At 37.5% G+C, this 18,479-nt stretch overlaps 1 protein-coding gene across 2 annotated transcripts in view; it reads left to right on the top strand.

The window, feature by feature from the left end:
* Nucleotides 1-18,479, top strand: part of LOC131984636 (MAP7 domain-containing protein 1-like) — a 49,064-nt gene that overhangs the window by 14,267 nt on the left and 16,318 nt on the right. The window contains exons 2-6 of one of the 2 annotated variants that reach the window (XM_059349534.1): nucleotides 7,810-8,007; nucleotides 12,009-12,077; nucleotides 12,298-12,318; nucleotides 14,853-15,016; nucleotides 17,122-17,230. In XM_059349534.1, the coding sequence (XP_059205517.1) occupies nucleotides 7,810-8,007; nucleotides 12,009-12,077; nucleotides 12,298-12,318; nucleotides 14,853-15,016; nucleotides 17,122-17,230 (561 nt within the window). The remainder of the gene's footprint in view (nucleotides 1-7,809; nucleotides 8,008-12,008; nucleotides 12,078-12,297; nucleotides 12,319-14,852; nucleotides 15,017-17,121; nucleotides 17,231-18,479) is intronic. The other variant, XM_059349535.1, reaches the window with a different exon arrangement.

Below are 18,479 nucleotides of genomic sequence, written 5' to 3'. Positions count from 1 at the left end.
ACAGTGTAATTTAATTTTTGAGCTAATTTCTTCATACAATATTTAAAATATACACAGATTTAATAGTTTGTTACACTGAGCCAAAACTAATGCATTATAATACAACAGTTCTTAAAGGATATAATGTTATGTAATTTAGTCTGCTCTCATTGAGGTGGCCTAAATAATTGAGACATACTTGAACTTTCTGAAAAAATATGCCTTTTTCACAGAAGACCTTTCGATGTCAGTGAATTCAATTTAGCTGCTTTGTTTTTAAGGTCATGGCACTTTAAGGCCACATGGACACAGAAACAATGATCCGTTGTTTACATTGGCAACAACTAGAACAGTTATTGGTAATGTTGTTTGTACTTTTTGGAGATTCTGCCTTTATTTGAAAAGTGACAGGAAATGAAGGGAAAGAGCTGGAACGACGTGCAAAAAATCTCCCAAGCTCAAATTGGAGTTTCAGTATGAGATAATCATGATGCCCCTTAAAGGTGCTTTTCTTTACTTTGTGGTTGAGCTTTTGATTCTAAAAAATTGAGCTCATTATTGCCTCATTCCTCCTCTATAGTATGTTTTCCATTCCCAAAAGTTGTTGAAAATAACAAATACTTTTTTGGTGCCACTTCAGTCAAGTCTATAAGTGAGCTGTGGCGATACTTGAGGGTGGAGTTAAAGCACTAAAGGCCACTGATTAGTCAGGGAAACATCCTGCACAAACCCATCCTTTTTAAATAGACAAGTGTTACGACCCGGCTCGATTTTGAGAGCAGTAACATGTGAAAAGGGTATAGAAATGAAGGTGGAACGTAACACTGGGAGGTTCTGGTTAAATCAGGGTTTTATTAACCAGTAAGAGGATGCTTTTACAACAAAAGCTAACAAAAAGAGGCTGTATGGACCAACAACATCAACAGCGTTGACCACTAGGCAGCCAACAAAACAAGGCCGTGCAATTGATGAAGTGCAGACAGATAAATGAATACAGCAAGTTTTGAAGATGGTGTCACTGCAGTTTCATGCATTATGACATGCCTGTTGTCATAATGACCATTATCTGAAAAACCTGCATACATTGAGGGTGGTTAATCCAGTGGAGAATGATCTGAAGAAAAGGACCTGATACCAAAAGTGGAAATTAGGCATTTGGCTCATTTTGACCATTCACACCCCTTTAAACTGTGTGCAAACAAATACAGATGCATCTCAAGATGCATAGAATCTAATAGAATGCATGCTTAGAATATCATAGAAAAGTTTATTTATGTCAGTAATTCAATTCAAAAAGTGGAAATAACGCATCATATAGATCCATTACACACAGAATGAAACATTTCATGTCTTAATTTATTTAATTTCTTATAATTGTAATGATTATGGCTTACATTTAATGAAAATCAAAAATTCAGTGTCTCATAAAAAATAATATTATTAAAGGAATATGGAAATGTTGGCCTCTGAAAAGTATGTCCGTCTATATGACTCAATAGTTGGTTGAGGCTATTTGACTTGAACTCCTGGAAATTTACTTTTCCATGATATTCAAATGTATTGAGATGCACCTGTACATAAAAAAATGTGAAAGACTGTCCATGCTCTAATGGTGAGGACAGGCTGAAAACAGACAGAACATTAGAGAAAATGTGATTGGTTGGCCTGCTGTCCTTATCCCTCTTACAAACTCACTGTGTTTGGTCTGTTTCTTCTCATGTCAGTTCTCTTAAAGCACAACTTATTTCCTTTGTGCTAAATTAAAGGGAAGATATGCTGGAACATACCTCACATTTCTGGGACCATTTTATTGTTTCCTTTTTGTTTTTATAGCTGTTTTTCCACATTGTTTTCTTTCAGTGTCTCTTCATGCACATACAGCCCTCAGCTGTTCAGGAACATTTCATAAAGGAATTATGGGAAATGCAGTGCACTAGAAGCATCTGTACTCGCTCATCTGTCTGAGGGACAACATTGTGAGAGTATCTAAGGATTTTTGCAGACCATCGTTGGTAAATTTTAATCAAGTTGGGCTCCCAGTCTGGCAGGTTACCAACTCTCATTCTTTATTTTGTTTTATTATTGGTAACAGCAGTTTTTTTTTATGCCAGATGGAGTTGGGTTTTACCAGCCAATGTGGCCCACACACAAACAAAATTAAGTTTTCCTGCTCTGCCCGCGCAGTAAATCTGGCGCGCCACATGCTGCAGTTCGTGGTCACTGTGCCGTCCCAAGGTGCCTCGACAGAAGCCAGCCCCTTTTATGGCCGACATTCTCAGTATGGTGCTGCTTAACGCTATTTATAAACCCAGAGTCTGTCACAGTGACACAGAAACCTGAGATGGCTGTGGAGGGACGAGGAGCTCTGAGGGGGAGAGGGAGGGGGGAACATCATGCTGAATTTGTGTTTCTGTGTTAAACGGAGCCTGTCACATGAATGTCTGATCATGTGCGATAAGATGACTTGATGCTCAACATGTTTTTCTGCAAGGCTGCATGGCTGACATTGCTGCTGAAAACATGTCTGTTAATATTAGTCTGCATATTTTATGTAAAGTATTATCCTATATTATGATTTTAGCTCCTGAAAGTTACAAGTTGTGGAAACAGCTGTGAAATTATGCCATTTAATGTCACCTATAATGTCCAGTGGTTTCCTTAGATGACTGTGAAAAAAGGTGAAATTAATTTTTTTTTAAACTCATATTATTATTCTTAGTCTTGCTTCTTTTGGTGCTTTTTTGGAGGGGTGATCATTTTGGAAATGCAGTTCTTATGGTGCTTTTGGGGGGAAACAGGAAATATAATGTTGCCTTGAATTTAGTGAGCTAAATGCAAAAACTTGAGCCTTGTTTTTTTTTTAGCCTGTATTCATTTACATTTAGTCAAATTAGCACCCTTAAAAGTATGCAGAATCATCTATTAGCAACTCCTGTTTGCAATGTATTAATGGATATACAGACAACTATCACTGGATTACATTTATACTGAGGAAACTTAAAAACTTGACGATTCTCAGGCAAGTTCTGTAGCTGTACAGAGCATCTCCTTTTTCCTTTGATTTCTAAGAAGATTTCTAGATGTTTATTCACAATGAATTTGGTGATAATGATATTCGAGGAAGTGTAAGTCACACTGAATTTAAATATATGTGTGCCACTTCTGTGTCTTCACATTTAAATGAGTTATGACTACGAGAAAGAGTGCGATTTTTGACAATATTTGCAAATAACTGCCTCCATGATTGGGCCAGACTACAATAACTAACTTCCTCTTGTTTCACCTGACATTAACACCTTAACCAGTATTATTGCATCAGTTTAAAAACCTCTGATCCAGACTTATAAATGCAACTGATAACTGTAATCATAATATTTGGTGAAAGATTGTCATTTTATCCGTAATAATGAAGACTTATCTGACACTTAGAAACAGCTGCATGTCAGTTGTTTGGTGTCATCTTTGTTTTTAATGTCTTTTACTGATGTTTTTAGACTCGTTCCTGTCCTCAACTTGAGGTCAGACTGCAGCTTTTGCTGAACAGCGGACACTGTGAACTAGAAGTGCTGAATGCAAATATAAACATAGTGTAGTTAAACAGTCGCACAAACTGAGAGGTGAGTCGTAAAGGTCTGTGAACTGTTAGTAACACTAGTTACTCAGCAGTATCTGTCGACAGTTTGCTAACATTAGCATCCAAGTAACAGTAGTAGCAGTAAATTCACTGGGTGCACTAAATTCATTGAGGCTGTGTTAAGGTGTTTTATTGCACCTGAATTTAAACAGCTGTAGTTTAGTTTATACCTGCTTTAACACAGCTCCTGTCATCACCCCTCTCTTACAGTCAGTACCAGTTAGATGCAAGAAAACACACACAGCCACACCCATGTCGTGCTTATGGTAATAACTACTTAGAGTCAACTCTGCAGCATAAACTGAAGTCATATGAGGGATGTTATCCTCTCTTCTGTTTTTTTCTGTGCAGCTTTTTCCACAGTGGTACCTTGTTTATATGCACATTAAACATCAGAGGAAGTTAGCGAGAATCCACAACAATCAAAATACAGAGTAATAAACTTTATTTCCCTGTTTTGAGTGATCAGATCACTCCCAAAAAGTGAAACACATGAGTTGTACAATACTCCTGCAACTTTAAAATGATGATAATTGAGCAGAAGTACAGTAAGCAAGAGCTAAAGAGAGGAAAGAGAAAGTCTTTCTCAGTTTTTAAAGCCTCTTTATATTAATATTTATTCTCCCCATTGGACTGGAATCACCACACAGTAGTGTTGGACACTTTCTGTTTTATTTATTTTACTGATTGTTGCCAAATCTTATTAGCCTGAAAACCAGATGACTCATGAGCTCATTTTTATTTGCTCTGGCAAAAGAGTCTGGTCACTCTCACAGTCAGACAGATTTCCAGTCACCCCCGGGCTGATCAGCGGGTACCATCTCACTAAACTCTGATCAAACTTGGCAGATAAAATATATATCAAGGTTTTGTTAGACGGGGGCGACTGTGGCTCAGTTGGGAGAGTTGGTTGGCCCCCAACCGAAGGGTTGGTGGTTCGATCCCTGACCATCGCAGCCTACATGTTGAAGTATCCTTGAGTAAGATACTGAACCCCAAATTGCTCCTGATGTGCTGTGTTCATCGGTGTGTGAATGAATTCCCAATGGTGGCAGGTGGGACCGTTTAGGGTAGCCTCTGCCACCAGTATGAATGTGTGTGTGAAAGGGTGAATGAGCGCAGTCTGTAGTGTAAAGCGCTTTGAGTGGTCACAAAGCGACTAGAAAAGCACTATATAAGTGCAGGTCCATTTACCATTTACACACAGCAGCTTAGACGTATCTTGGTGGTTCAAGGGAACTCATAATTTCTACTTATTTTGTCCAATTCAAGAGTCTATTGACCACAGATTTTAAAAAGAAGTGTAAAACTGGTAATTAAGTTTTCCAAGGAGCGGTTACAAAGAACTGGATGATAATTTGGACTTCATGCTTCTTAAACATTCAAACCAGAGAACAGCAGTTGCAGAAAATATGACAGATTGTCCAGTCTTTTAGTTAAATACCTTTTTTCCCCCAAGAGTATTTTTAATTCTAGGAATTCAAGTGATCTTAATCGTTCCTGATTATTTGCCCTCTCCGTGTCTCTTGCAGCCATATAAGGCTGCTAAACTGATCAAATTCACAAAGAGAGCCACACTTGGTGAACAAGTAATCTCCTCAGAGGAGGAGCACCGCAATCCTCTTTTTGCCAAATCCTAATCCTTTTTTCAACATCAGGTAGAAGCGAAGCCGTCCTGTTTGATCCTGCATCCTTTTTTTTTTTTACTCTCTTATCCAAACACACATGGGGGCTCTAATTCACATCCCATCATTCCTGCATTAGTATTCTGTAGTGCAGCCTTTGCATTAAGCTCTGTGTTGAAGTACAGTGGGGGGGAGCTGGAGACGAGCCCAGTGTTAATCTGTGATTTATGTGGTTCGGTGAGCGTTTGGACGGACCCGAGGAGAGCGTCACGCTCCATCTGCCCATTGTTGGCTGACTGGAGTGGAGAGCTGGCCTGCAGCCTGCAGCCTCTCACCTTCCCACATCACTATCTCCGAGCCCACGTCTCATTACTTCTGCAGCTCTGGGGCCTCGCTGGTACCGGCTTTATCTCCCTCTTTTTAATCCTACACTTTCTTTTTCCTCCCCTGTCATTATAAAAACAGCCTGCTGCACCATTTTCCACTCTCTCATTGTCCTGCAGCTCTCCTTTCTCTTTCAGTCTCCCCCCAGTCTCCACGTGTCCTTGCAGAAGTGCACAAACTGTCCCTTCTTCCTCTCCTTCTTCTTCCCCCTCTGTGCGTCACTGCAGCTCCTCTCAGTTTGTCACCAACTTCTTCAGTGTGACAGCCAGAGAGGACAAGCAGCAGGGGTTTGAAAACTCAGATGAGGGCTTCAAACAGGATTGTTTTGTGCCTTTTTTTCTGCCTCTTAATTGCCCTCTATGAGGGTCAGACGTCAGGAAGTCTGGCCTCATGACCGGATCTGTGTGGAGCCGTCAGTGATGCTCGTGTTAGGAAGTTTTCATGCTGATGTCTCGAGGCTTTCATGTTACAAATCATGATCAAAATACAAGTACAGAAATTTCTCTTTATCAATTCATCTGAAGCTTCAAGAAGTACTCATGCAGAGTATGTTGTCTTCTACCTTTTATGGAAAATATCCATATTTAAAATTCTACAAATTATATATAGTTAAAATGACCAGGATATAAAAAGTTTCTTAACAATGAGTGCTGAATGATTTGGTAAAAAATATCTTATTGCAATTAACTGACTGATATTGCAATTGCAGTATGATTTGCAATATTATTATTAGGATTTTGAGGCTCTATACTTAACAAAGAGTTTCTATTCTCTGCCTGTAGAATATTGGCTCACAAGTTCTACTCAATAACTGAAGTACTTATGAACCGTTTGTCTATAAAATGTTGAAAAATAGTTTTTTTTAAAAATGGCCAAAAAAATGTCCCAGGGTGTAAAGCAGCATCTTCAAGTTACTGTTTTTTCCCCCCAAAAAACAGTCCAAAACTTAAAATATATTAATTTAATTTAATCAATAATCATTTTAACAGAGAAAAACAAAAAAATATATATTATTCGAGAAGCTGAAACAAGTGAGTGACATTTTTACAAAAAAAAAACCCTTAAATTAAATTTCTTAATAACTGTTCGTGCCCCACAGTGAAGGCCGGGGAATTCCAGATCAGTGTAGGTGGCTCTGTGGGGATAATTAAGCAAATTATCATTAATTATCCCCGTGATAACCACTATGTAAACAATATTCTTTTTAGCCAAGCTGGAATAGGCCACTCAGCCGTTTTAATGGTTTTTTTTTTTAATTTGTCTCCCAGCTTTTTGGAAGTTGTTATTGATAAAATGTCAGAAAATTTTGAAAAATGTCCATTAAAATGTTCCAGAATCTAAATTAACATGTTTAATTAGCTTTAAACCTAAAAGATACTCAAATTAAAATAATTTAAGGCAACACATTTTCATTAGAAAATCAGAAAATCAGCAAATATTTCCATTTTACTTCACCAAAATTGCTTCAAATATTATTTTATAATGTGACTTCTTGCTGATTCATTATCCGCTTTAGCAACCACGAGCATGTTGTGCCTCACAGTGAAGTCAGGGGATTTATAGATCAGTTTAGGTGGCTCTGCGGGGATGATTAAGCCACTTATCATTAATTATCCCCTTGATAATAACCACTCTGTAGGCATTCTTATTTTTAGGGAAGCAGACGTACACAACAGCCTCCAATGTTTTCTTCCGCCCCGACAGGAAAAACCAATGTGTATTTCAGTTTCTCTGTGTTTTTAAAACACTGTGAATCTGTTGCTTTGGATCCTTTCCTTTTAAAGAGAGAGCTGAGATTTATTCCCACGCTCGTGTCTCACCTGCTGCCGGTGTGTTTAACTGCTGCAGGATTAAAAACCTTCGGGGACGGAGGGGGAAGTGCCGCGTCTCGCTGCGGATCGACCGATGTGTGTGTGAACTGTGTGTGAAAGAGATGTTAATGGTTTCTAATGAGGTGAGGGTGTTGTGTTAATGAAGTCACAAAGGGATTTCCAGTCTTATAGTGAAGGTGTGTCAGCAGTGGATGTAGAAAGGAAGTCAAGAGCGTTTATTAGAATGACACAACGTCAGAAAGCATCAGTGAAAACTTTGCACATGGATGATTTTATGTTGTGACATTCCAGATAATTGAACAGAACATCCGTGCTGTCTGCTCATTAATCAATTTGTCTCTTTTTCGTCCTCCAGCTCTTCCTCTGCAGACGGAGGCTCAGTCTATCCAGAATGGGGACAAGACAGGAAAGGACATCCTGACGTCAGATGACTCAGCCGTCACAGACCTCTCTCCTAAAACAGACTCCAGTCCCATAACAGAGACTCCCAGCAAGACAGATGACTCCTCCAAGACCGACCTGGGCAACAGCAGCAGCCCGCAGCCCAAGAAAGGTAAAGTACCGATGTTTGATATCTACTATAAACACACAAGAGTCTGTCGTAGTTTAGCTTGCAAAGTCCAAAACAGCAACATGGTAATAAATCATGTTTGCCTGCCTCATATGCCTTTAAAACCCTCTGGTAGGTTTTTAAAGGCATTTTTCTTTATTTAAAAATTGCCAAAAAAACACCATTTATTACTGAGAGAAACTGTAAATACTGAAATTATTGTTAAATTTTGAAATTTACGGTGGCTTTTGAACGGATCATTTGTGATTAATGCTTTTGCCAGGAAAAATAACCAAATCAAGGCTTGAAATTGTGATGTTTTCTCAAAATTCCTTTAGTGTTAATTGTTCAGGTGTTTTACCGGGAGTCAAATCTGCAGAGGTCTCCTTCTTTACAAAACTAACAGAAAGGATGATTAAAAACAGTAAAATGACAGATTAAAGCAGTTTCATGCTAAAAATCTGTGTTTTGTTGACACTTTTCAGCAGAAAAAGGACCTCCTGGAGGTGCTGTGAGCTGAGCTGCTGCTAACATTAGCTCAGCTATCATAAAAGCACAGTTCACCCCCAAACAACAAGTCTTTTCTTTCTAGTAAAGTTCCTACATGAACCTGCCCACAACAAGGTTTATGGATTATCTTGAGTGATCAGGTCAATATTTCTGGAAAGACACATTGTTTCTAAGTTGTGCAAATGCATTTTTGGCTTTTATCACTACAAGTGAAATGCCAAAGAGTTCTATTAAGTTCAAAATATGGCATCCTGGGATCAAAATATGTATTTTTGATTTGGGGGTGACTGTCCTTATAAGTCCAGATGTCCGATTACTAAAATCATTCATCCCGTTTAGATATTTAGTTATTAAGATCTACAAAGTGTATCAAACATATGTGGCTTTAAACTGGATAAAAAACTCACTTTGACAGATTCTGGCAGACAACCACATCTCTGATGGATGTGAAAATGCTATTTGACACCAGTAGTAGTAAATTCAACAAATATTTGAGCATAGGTCAACTCGTTTTAAGACATTTTAATCCAGAAAAGTTACCTTTAAACAACATCAAGAAAAAAAGAAAAGAATAAAGACAATTTTTAATGAAAGTTGTGTATTTTTATCCTCCATGCCTCATTTCTGACCTTGCTTCGAAATGAAAATGTCCACATCACACATGTAAAACCTGAAAGCATTCATGCATGATTTTCAAATACTTTCTGTCCTAATGGAAGTTTCAATATATATTGAGTCATTCCCACCAGACAGATGGCCGTGGCTGCAAGCCAAATCTTCATTTACTATGAGGGAGACGGGCTGTATGGTGAGGAGGTGGAGGAGAAGGGGGAGGAGGGACAGAAACATTAAGTGTCTCCGTTGGGACGAGACCTCCAGGCCGATGAGGTTTATTTTTCCTGCACTTCATAGCGTCTGCATATCAGCCAGACTGAAGTGTGCAGCAGCCTCGTTGGAAAAACTCTCCGAAAAGGTGGGGAGGAAATCCAGGTTGCCATGGAGACGGGGCTGAAGTGCTGCAGGGCGCTCCGTGATTGGTTGAGAATTGCGCGGCATACATATTACATAGCACGGAGCAGAGCCACAAAAGGAGTTGGGCACCCCAGGGGTCCTGGGATTCAACGGTGTGTACGGCTCCTCACAGGCGTAAGAAAAGAGAAACAGGCTCACATCCTGGTGTAACGACGCCACCGCTTCTTCTAAAGCGAGTCAGGTTCACGTTGGTTATGACTGCAGATGTTCATCACAGTCACAGCGGAGAGACACAAGAGTTTAAACAGCGTCAGTGTTCAGAGAGACGGAGCCGCTCTGACCTTGAAACTGAATGAGTGAGTGAAACCTGCAGAGCTGAAAAAATTACATTCAGCAGAGGTTTTATACATTAAGAAGTTTTATACATAAAACCCTGATTTCAAATCGAACAAAACATTTTACATTTAACTCAGAATGAGTGTTTGTACTTACAAAAAGATAAAAGTTTCCCAGTTTGATCTTTAGGCAATAAAATGTAGGTGAATCCTTTGAAATTACCTGTTTTACCTGCATTAATTTGTCATAAAATCTCAACATCAAATCTTGTTACTTTGATTAGACTCCAGGGTTACTAACTCCTAACTCCAATTAGCTCCAATTTCACTTACTTTTTCCCCCAGCACTATGAATGTTTAATGAATGTGTTCAATAAAGATGTGAAATATTATAATTGTTTGTGTGGTATTAGGTTAAGCACATTGTGTTTGTCAATACTTGGGACTTAGATGCAGATCAGATCACATTTTATGACAAATTAAGGCAGAAAACTAGATTATTTCAAAGGGTTTACATACTTTTTCTTGCCACTTTGCCACTTGTCTTTTGTGTATTATTTGCAAGTGACTGAATTTGTCCCAACTTTTTTAGAACTAAATTAAACCCCCATCAGTTGGGCTTTAACCAAGTAATTATTCAGAGAAAAGTCATTAATTTGAAGGTTTTTCATTATTTCCAGAAAGTTTCTCATTATTGTGATTTACAGGAGGCTTTTTTCATCACACTTGCATAGAAATCTATCCGTGCAAATAATTTAGGTTCCCTAGGTTTTGATATTCGCTGTTTGTCTCTGCCAGTGTCCCAGTCAATTACATCTTGTGTGTTCTGCTCACAGCTTTGAAAGATGCAGCAACATGTCTTCAGAGAAACCGTGCCCGTCTCGCTCGCTATAAATCACAGAACATGCTGTTTCCAACTGTGGCACAGAGCAAAAACTGTCAATATAATATATATCAGGAACATTGTTGCAGGAATGATGCATTTCTGTGTTTCAACACTGTGACCAACCCAGTGTCTCTGCAGGCTCAGTAATGTAGCCCAGACACTCTTCTTCTCCAGCGTCTCCTCAGGGATACCAAGACATTCCCAGGCCAGATGGGATATGTAATCCCCCTCAGCAGGTCCTGGGTCTGCCTGGGATCCTCTCAGCTGGAGTTGTTCCTAGAAAACCTCTAGAAGGGAGCGTATCTGTATCCCCAGAGTTTAATGTATCCCAGATAAATATCCTCTTAATATGACTAATTTAGGAGATTTTAAGAGAGTGTTATGTTCTCAGAATTGTTTTTGGCCTATATCAAATGTTCATTGTATGTTTCTTTGGGTTCATATGTTAAAATCACCACCTACAGCAAAATCATACCCTCTTTTATCATCTATTTTACAGTAAATGGGACCAAAATGTATTAAATTAACACCATGCTGTATTGAAAAAGACTTAAAAACTAGTAATTGAGGCCATAAACTCATTATGAGAATGTTAATTTAGGTAATAAATCATGTGTTAAGTACGGTGATTTTCGTATAGACGTCTGTACAGTTGCATTTCTTTCTGCAGCCAGTGGAGTCGTCCCCTGCTGGCCATTACAGAGAATGCAGGTTTAAGACACTCATTAGTCGTGTTTCCATCAATATTTTCGATGCACATTTTAAAGATTGGCATGAGAAATGGTTGATGGAAACACCAAATGTTTGATAAAACTTTGGAAATGTGCATGAAAGTTTTTGCATTCAGTTAAGGTGTTTTTTGTCTTTTTTGGAAAATAGTTAATGTGTTAAACGGGAGATGGAAACACTTATTCTGAATAAGTTCTGACGTAGCTAACATTTAACTCACATGACTGATCGGCTGAAATGAAAACCCAGAAGAAGAAGCTGTTTTCTCTCCATTTTCTTTCGTGGATGGCCAAAGTTGTCTGATTAGCAACTTCTTATTGCTGTTTTTTTCTCTCTCGTGCAATCTCTACTTCTTCTACTTTTTCTACTGTTTACTGATGGTCCGGTTTAGCCTACAGCAACACATAACACTGCCATCTTCTGACGTTGTTTATGAAGCTTTGTTTATTTGCTCTAAAAAAACTGTTGATGGAAACGTCCCTGATTCACATTTTCTGTAATGTGACAGCTAGTAGCTTCACTTTTGCTGCTTGAATTCAACTTAAGGCTTTATATTTTCTTTTTCTCTGCAGATTCGATGAGCTCAGAGCAACGACAGAAACTTGCCAAGGAGCGAAGAGAGGAAAGAGCCAGATATATCGGTAAGACAAGCTAAAACATCAAATATATGCACCTATTTCACTTTACAGAAATTGGATTTTCCTGGGGAAAAAACTGCTGGTGATGCATGAAGCTGGAATTTGTTGTAACCAACTTGATGCATGCACATCTTCTACTCTTAATGTATTAACTTTCCTCTGTCCTCTGTCACTGTGCTCTGACGGTTATTATCGTCTCTTATTCTCCTTGCATGGCTTTCAGAACAGCAAACTCAGCTGCAAGGTAAGGGGCTTCACTAAAACTGCCAGCGTCCACCACCGTCATGCCATTTCGAGGAAATCTAACTTGTGATAGCAGTCATGCTCTTACTTCTTTCCTCCATGCATCGATTATGTTTTTTATTTGAAGTTTCAGTCATTCGGTGGAAACTTCTAAACCCTGTGGACTTTCTGCAAGTTTTACATTTGACATAAATATTTCCGCTCATGTTTTCTTTAAATGTAACTTTATGTTTTTCTCCTGCATTCCCACCCAGCGTACATGATCCATACCTATAATCATGGCTTCACTTTGTGGCTGCAGAAGGAAACTTTCCCCTCTTATGAAAATATTGTTTCAGCCCAAAACATGAAAGACTATATCTAGTTGTTAAATGCAGGACTTCTCCCTGTGGATGAAGGCGGCCAATCAGAGCAGAGCTCGCTGGGCGTTTCCCTGCAGAGACGTCCCAGAGAGCACAGGGCGTGAAAAATGAGCAGTCATTACCATAAACTGAGACCAGGCCTCTCAGACAGATTAGATTTAATTACTACTTTCATTAGCATCAATAATGTGGTCATGCTGCAGCCACAGCCACAGTGAAAGCTGCCTTTTTTATCTTTATTATCAGAGGTTTACTCAGCTTCGGTCGCTGTGAGATAAGTTTCCTGCAGTCTGCTTCTGTTTGCAATTACATGGAACAATGTTGAGGCTCTTTTATGTGGAGCGTGCAATTAGTCCAGAACAGTATGCAGATAATGGTATATAGGTCACAACACATGATGCTTGCTTTACATTTATCCCGTAAACAACAAATATGTTTTTCGTGCACTGAATATTTTGTGCAAACTCGACCGTGAAAAGCTCGCTCACAAGCATTACACCGCATTTTTTTTCCAATCCTGCTGAGCAGAAAGAAGACATAATTGGATTTTTTACTCAGGAATTGGATTTATGGAGGAGTGAAGAAAGCTTTCTCATTGTCCACCAGGCTCAGACTTGTGTGCCTCATTAGTGAAGATGAGCTGTAGAAATACCAAACTAAACACAAAACACGTCTTTGCATCACAATGCTGCAGAGCTAAACCCGCTGAAAAAGTATTTCTAATGCTGCCTAACTCCCTGCAAGATGAGTTAATATTGAAACATCATTACTTTGGTTGGATCCAGCATGTAACCCGAAACATCATCATTCATTGTTTAAACTCTCCACCATGCTGAAAATGTTGTGTAAACAGTTTTATATGCAAGTAATAAGAAAGATGTAAATCTGAGCTGTAAGAGACAGAGACACAGCTGCTGTCCAGCAAACAGAAGCTTTAATTAAGAAGGAATGATCGCTGTTTAATTGTTCCTCCAAGAAATGAGCCACAGCAGCGTATGTGCAGAGAGAAGCAGGCGTCTGCTGGAGGCTGCTGTAAAACACAGCGGGAAACTTCTGCTTATTTACTGTTATCAGGATTCCATCTGCCTCACCGAGTATCAAGAGTTTAAGTGATTAAACACTGTTGGATTTAAAGAATCCACTTTACAAAAACCTCTGTGAGAAGAAGGTTATTTAAGTCACTGTTGAATTACTGTATTTCACATGGATTATCTTTATTTACACCTTTTTTGTGCCTTTCAATAACATTTAATATTTTAGCTATGGTAGCAGCAGAAGGCAATACTGGATTTTTAGGGAAATCACAAATAAAAACAGTGTTGGAAATATTGGGCATAATTTTAGGTTTTTGTTCAGTGGCTTGTACCAAATAGAGGTGGTATTACATGGAAATAATCACTTACACTGTTGTTACAGATATTCATATGTGTGGATATCTATTTTTCCATATTTATATTTTATTTGTACTTGAACATATCTTTATTTACTTCTAATGTTTTTCTATATTTCTATTTTATATTTTTGTGCATAACTCACTTAATTTCAGATTTATTTCTGTATTTTATTTCTATTTGTACATATCTTTATTTACTTCAAATTGATGTATATATTTTTCATATTTCATTTGCATATCTGAATTAATTTAAAATATATTTCTGTATTTTATTTCTATTTGTACATATCTTTATTTACTTCTAATTTATTTCTATATTTTCATGTCATTTCTATTTGTACATATCACAATTAATTTCAAATTGATTTCTGTATTTTATTTCTATTTGTGCATATTTTTATTTACTTTAATGTATTTCTATTTTTCATATTTCTATTTTTATTTCTATTTGTACTTATCTCCATTTACTTAAGGCCTGTTGCATTTGTATTTTATATTGTTATATATTTAGTATAGCACACTTTTTTATCTTTTATTTACATGCTTTCTATTTCTAATTTTTATACAGCAGCAACTGTAACAAAAGCAATTTCACAATTTAACAAGACCTGCAATCACCCCCGGCTCACAAAACACTATTTAGATAATCACAAAACTGAAAGAAAAAAGCTCGGATGCCATCCTCAATAACTTTGTTTTGCAGCTTTCTAATATCATTTTCTCCTCAGCTCTCTGTCTGAATGTTAACCTCTCTCTCTTTCTCCCTGTGGTCGTCTGCAGCGGTGAAGAAGGCCCAGTGGCTGGAGAAGGAGGAGAAGGCCCGACGTCTGAGGGAGAGCCAGCTGGAGGATCGCAGGAGGAAGCTGGAGGAGCAGAGACTGAAGGCCGAGAAACGCAGAGCTCTGCTGGAGGAGAAACAGAGACAGAAACTAGAAAAGAACAAGGTGAGAAAATACATTAACTCGGGATGTTGTAGCTCAAAACCATCCACACCTGGGTGGTGTAATGAAGAAATTATGGTTTAACTTGCAATTTCAAAGCTTGTATTTATCTATTAACACTCAGCTAATATGCACACAGTAATAGGAAGGCCATAAAAAATAATAAATCTGTAAAAAATTAAGAAAATAAATGCAAAAAATTTGGAAAAATAAAGAGAAATAAATAAAATAATAAAGAAATGTTTAAAAAAAGGAAATATATAGACAAAAAATAACAAAATATAAAAGAATAATATTAACTTTTTTTTGCATTTATTTGTTAACTAATTTCTGTATTATAAATATATATATATATATATTTTTGTATGCATTTATAGTTTAATTAACTTCATTTATATATATATTTTTTATATTTCTCTGTATATTTAAAAAAGTATTTATTTTTTCCCTTTATTTTTCCTTATTATTTTCTTTAGCTTTTCCCTCTGATGACTCTATAATCACACTTCTAATTGACGGTATCTAACACCGACAGATTTATTTTAGATGTGTTTTTTTTATTTCTGTGTCCTGCTCTCCAAAATATTTAGTGTTAATTGAAGTCGGGGTGGAAAACTCCACTTTGTGCCAGTGTTTGTGGTTAATGTTTAGTACAGTTTTCGACCTCTGGAAAACTGCCTGTGTAACATGGATCTGGTCCCAACTTGAAAATCAGTTTTGATGCCAAGTATTGGCAGTGGACACTTTTCCAGTGATAGCTTTTTATTGGCTGTAATTTGAGTTGAGAGTTATCGATTTTGTCTTCTTTTTGACAAAGCTTTTTTGTCCTTTTTTTTTATTACTAGTTTTGTTTGTATGTAAAATATGTTGTTAAATTGGCTGCTGAAAATGTCTGTCCAAATGTGTTTTTAATTTATTTTTACTGAATTTGTAACTGAATAGCATTGACATGACTAGTGAGCTTTAGAGGTCATAATAAGAAGTTAATAAGGAGCAAATTAGGTTTTTCTCCAAAATGTTATATTATATCATTAACTGTGAAATGGGCTGTTACCAAGGTGATTTCTCTGATGTCGCCAGACCAAATGTGAGTAAGTCTAGGACCTCTCGGTTAAACTGTTGATTTCCAAGGTGCATTATCATCGTTCATGAACCACAATGCCACTGGATGCAATTTTATAGACCGACAACCATTCAGTGCAACGAAAGGTGACGCAGAGCTGATCGACTAACAAATATAAAGTGTGCAGAGCTGAACGTTGTAGTAATGTTATAATTATGTAATGTTTTGATTATATGTATTATTTAATGTAGATCTGCCTGTTTCCATACATACAGTCAGCCTCTCTCGCTCTGGTAGTTATTTACAGCTCTGTTTTAACATGACAAAATAAGAAAAGCTCAGTTTCTTGTTATCATATGAAGTTTCTCATTGTAACTTTTTATGTTATGATATCATCATTTTAATGTTGTTGTGACATATTTTATATATCAGTATACCTTGTTAAATTATTATCACAAAAGCAATATTAGTATTTTTTTTTAATTGTGAAAAAGAAACGCATGATGACATGAAGTAAAATTTTCTAACACAGCAGAAATATTTTTAGAAATATTTTACTTTTATTCAAGAATTATAATAAATATGTAATACATATTTTATTTATTTGTTTCATATTATACCGTACAAAATAAATTGTAATGATAATAATAATGATGATGATGATAATAATGATAATGATGATGGCGATGATGATAATAATAATTATTATTATTATTATTATTATCTGTATGAAACAGAAATGTAATAATAATAAAATAATAATAATTATTATTATTATTATAAAATAATTACAGAAGGTCTTACATCAGTTTCAACCATATTAGTTGATTTAAAAAAATGCCTCTAGGTTTATTCTCACTGTAGTTTCCCTAGTACGAGGGTGCACGAGCCAAAAATGACCATATTAGATAAACAGTTTTGATTGGCTCGGCCCAGGCCAGGTCAAATCTGACCGATAAGAGGCATCCACCATGAGCTCACAGCTTCATCTGGTTCCAGGCCGAGTGTGTGATTGTGTGACTCAGTTTCGACCGTGTCCCTGCAGGAGAGATATGAAGCAGCTATCAAGAGGTCGACGAAGAAGACGTGGGCCGAGATCCGCCAGCAGAGGTGGTCCTGGGCGGGCGGACTGAACCAGACCTCCCGCAGAGAAAGTGAGTTTCAAATGAGCACAATGACGGGAATATAAATCAGTGTAACTTCAACGCTGCACAGACTGTGACTCACCGGTCCAACTGATGCAACTCAAGGAAATAACTTGTGAAAGCGGAGCACCAGAGGCCGCTCAGTAACCCAGTAATTCCTCAGTGAATGTCTGTTTTTTAGGAAGAAAATCGGTTTTGGGCACCGATTTAAACGTGATCACTGAAGGCAGAGAGGTGGCTGTCATGAACATGTTTCATTAGACGAGCAGTGTGAAGTGTTTTCCACACAGCTGTGAGCTTATTCCCCTTTTCAGACCGTCAGACATGTGACAGGCTGCCTCTTTTGGACCCGTGACATGAAGGTCAAGAACTCTCCTCCAGAGTGTGAAAGATCCTGAATGTGTGTGAAAGCGTGAAAGTGTGTATGTGTGTGATGATTTCTTACAGCAGAGAGATAAAAGAGCAGGATTTACTTTAAATGTGATTTCTAACTGAACCACACCCTTCCCACGCTTTCCTCAAATTTCCTCCCCATGCCACCCCGAGTCAGATTAATCTCAGAGAATGGTGAGTCTCTGTTCTGCTCCAGATCCAGACCGAGGGGGAGCCGCTCTCCTCTTATCAGTCCTCAGCCGGGGCCGCCCGCCAGAGGTGGGGCACTCTGGTCACACGACTTGACTCCAGTTACACATTTGAGGACTTCAGACTTGCTTTACCGTCACTGAAAAAAGACTCCACTTAGACTTAAACAGATAACTTTTTTTTTTTTTTTTTTATATTTGCAATTTTCTCGATTTTGAATCATTTTGGGGGGATTTTTCGCGCAATGCATGCAAACCTGGTAACCTACTAAGATACAGCAGAGACAAACTTAAATTACATTTGAGTTCATGGATTATTTTGTGGATGACGGAGATTAGAAGGTGAGAAGACTGTCACAACATCCAACTCCATCCATCACTTGTCAAAAGTACAGAGACTTGGATACATTTCAAAATAAAGTGTTTAAAATGAAAAATATCCACATTTATTGGAGTCAAAGGTACAGAAGCTTTTAAAAAAAAATCAGATTTTCAAAAGAATGCTGCAAATATAAAACAACAGGGAAGAGAAACATGGGGATTTTTTTCTGTACCATGTCCAGATTTTTAATCTAAAAAAATATATACAATACTGTGCAAAAGGTGTGAAAAAATTATGTAAAATAAGAATGCTCATAAAAACAGAAATGTATATAGTTTATTTTTATCAGTAAACA

This window comes from Centropristis striata, chromosome 14, assembly GCF_030273125.1.
Source record: "Centropristis striata isolate RG_2023a ecotype Rhode Island chromosome 14, C.striata_1.0, whole genome shotgun sequence".
Taxonomy (NCBI): domain Eukaryota; kingdom Metazoa; phylum Chordata; class Actinopteri; order Perciformes; family Serranidae; genus Centropristis; species Centropristis striata.
Note: the sequence above shows the minus strand (reverse complement) of the source record. Positions and strands in the feature narration are given on the sequence as shown.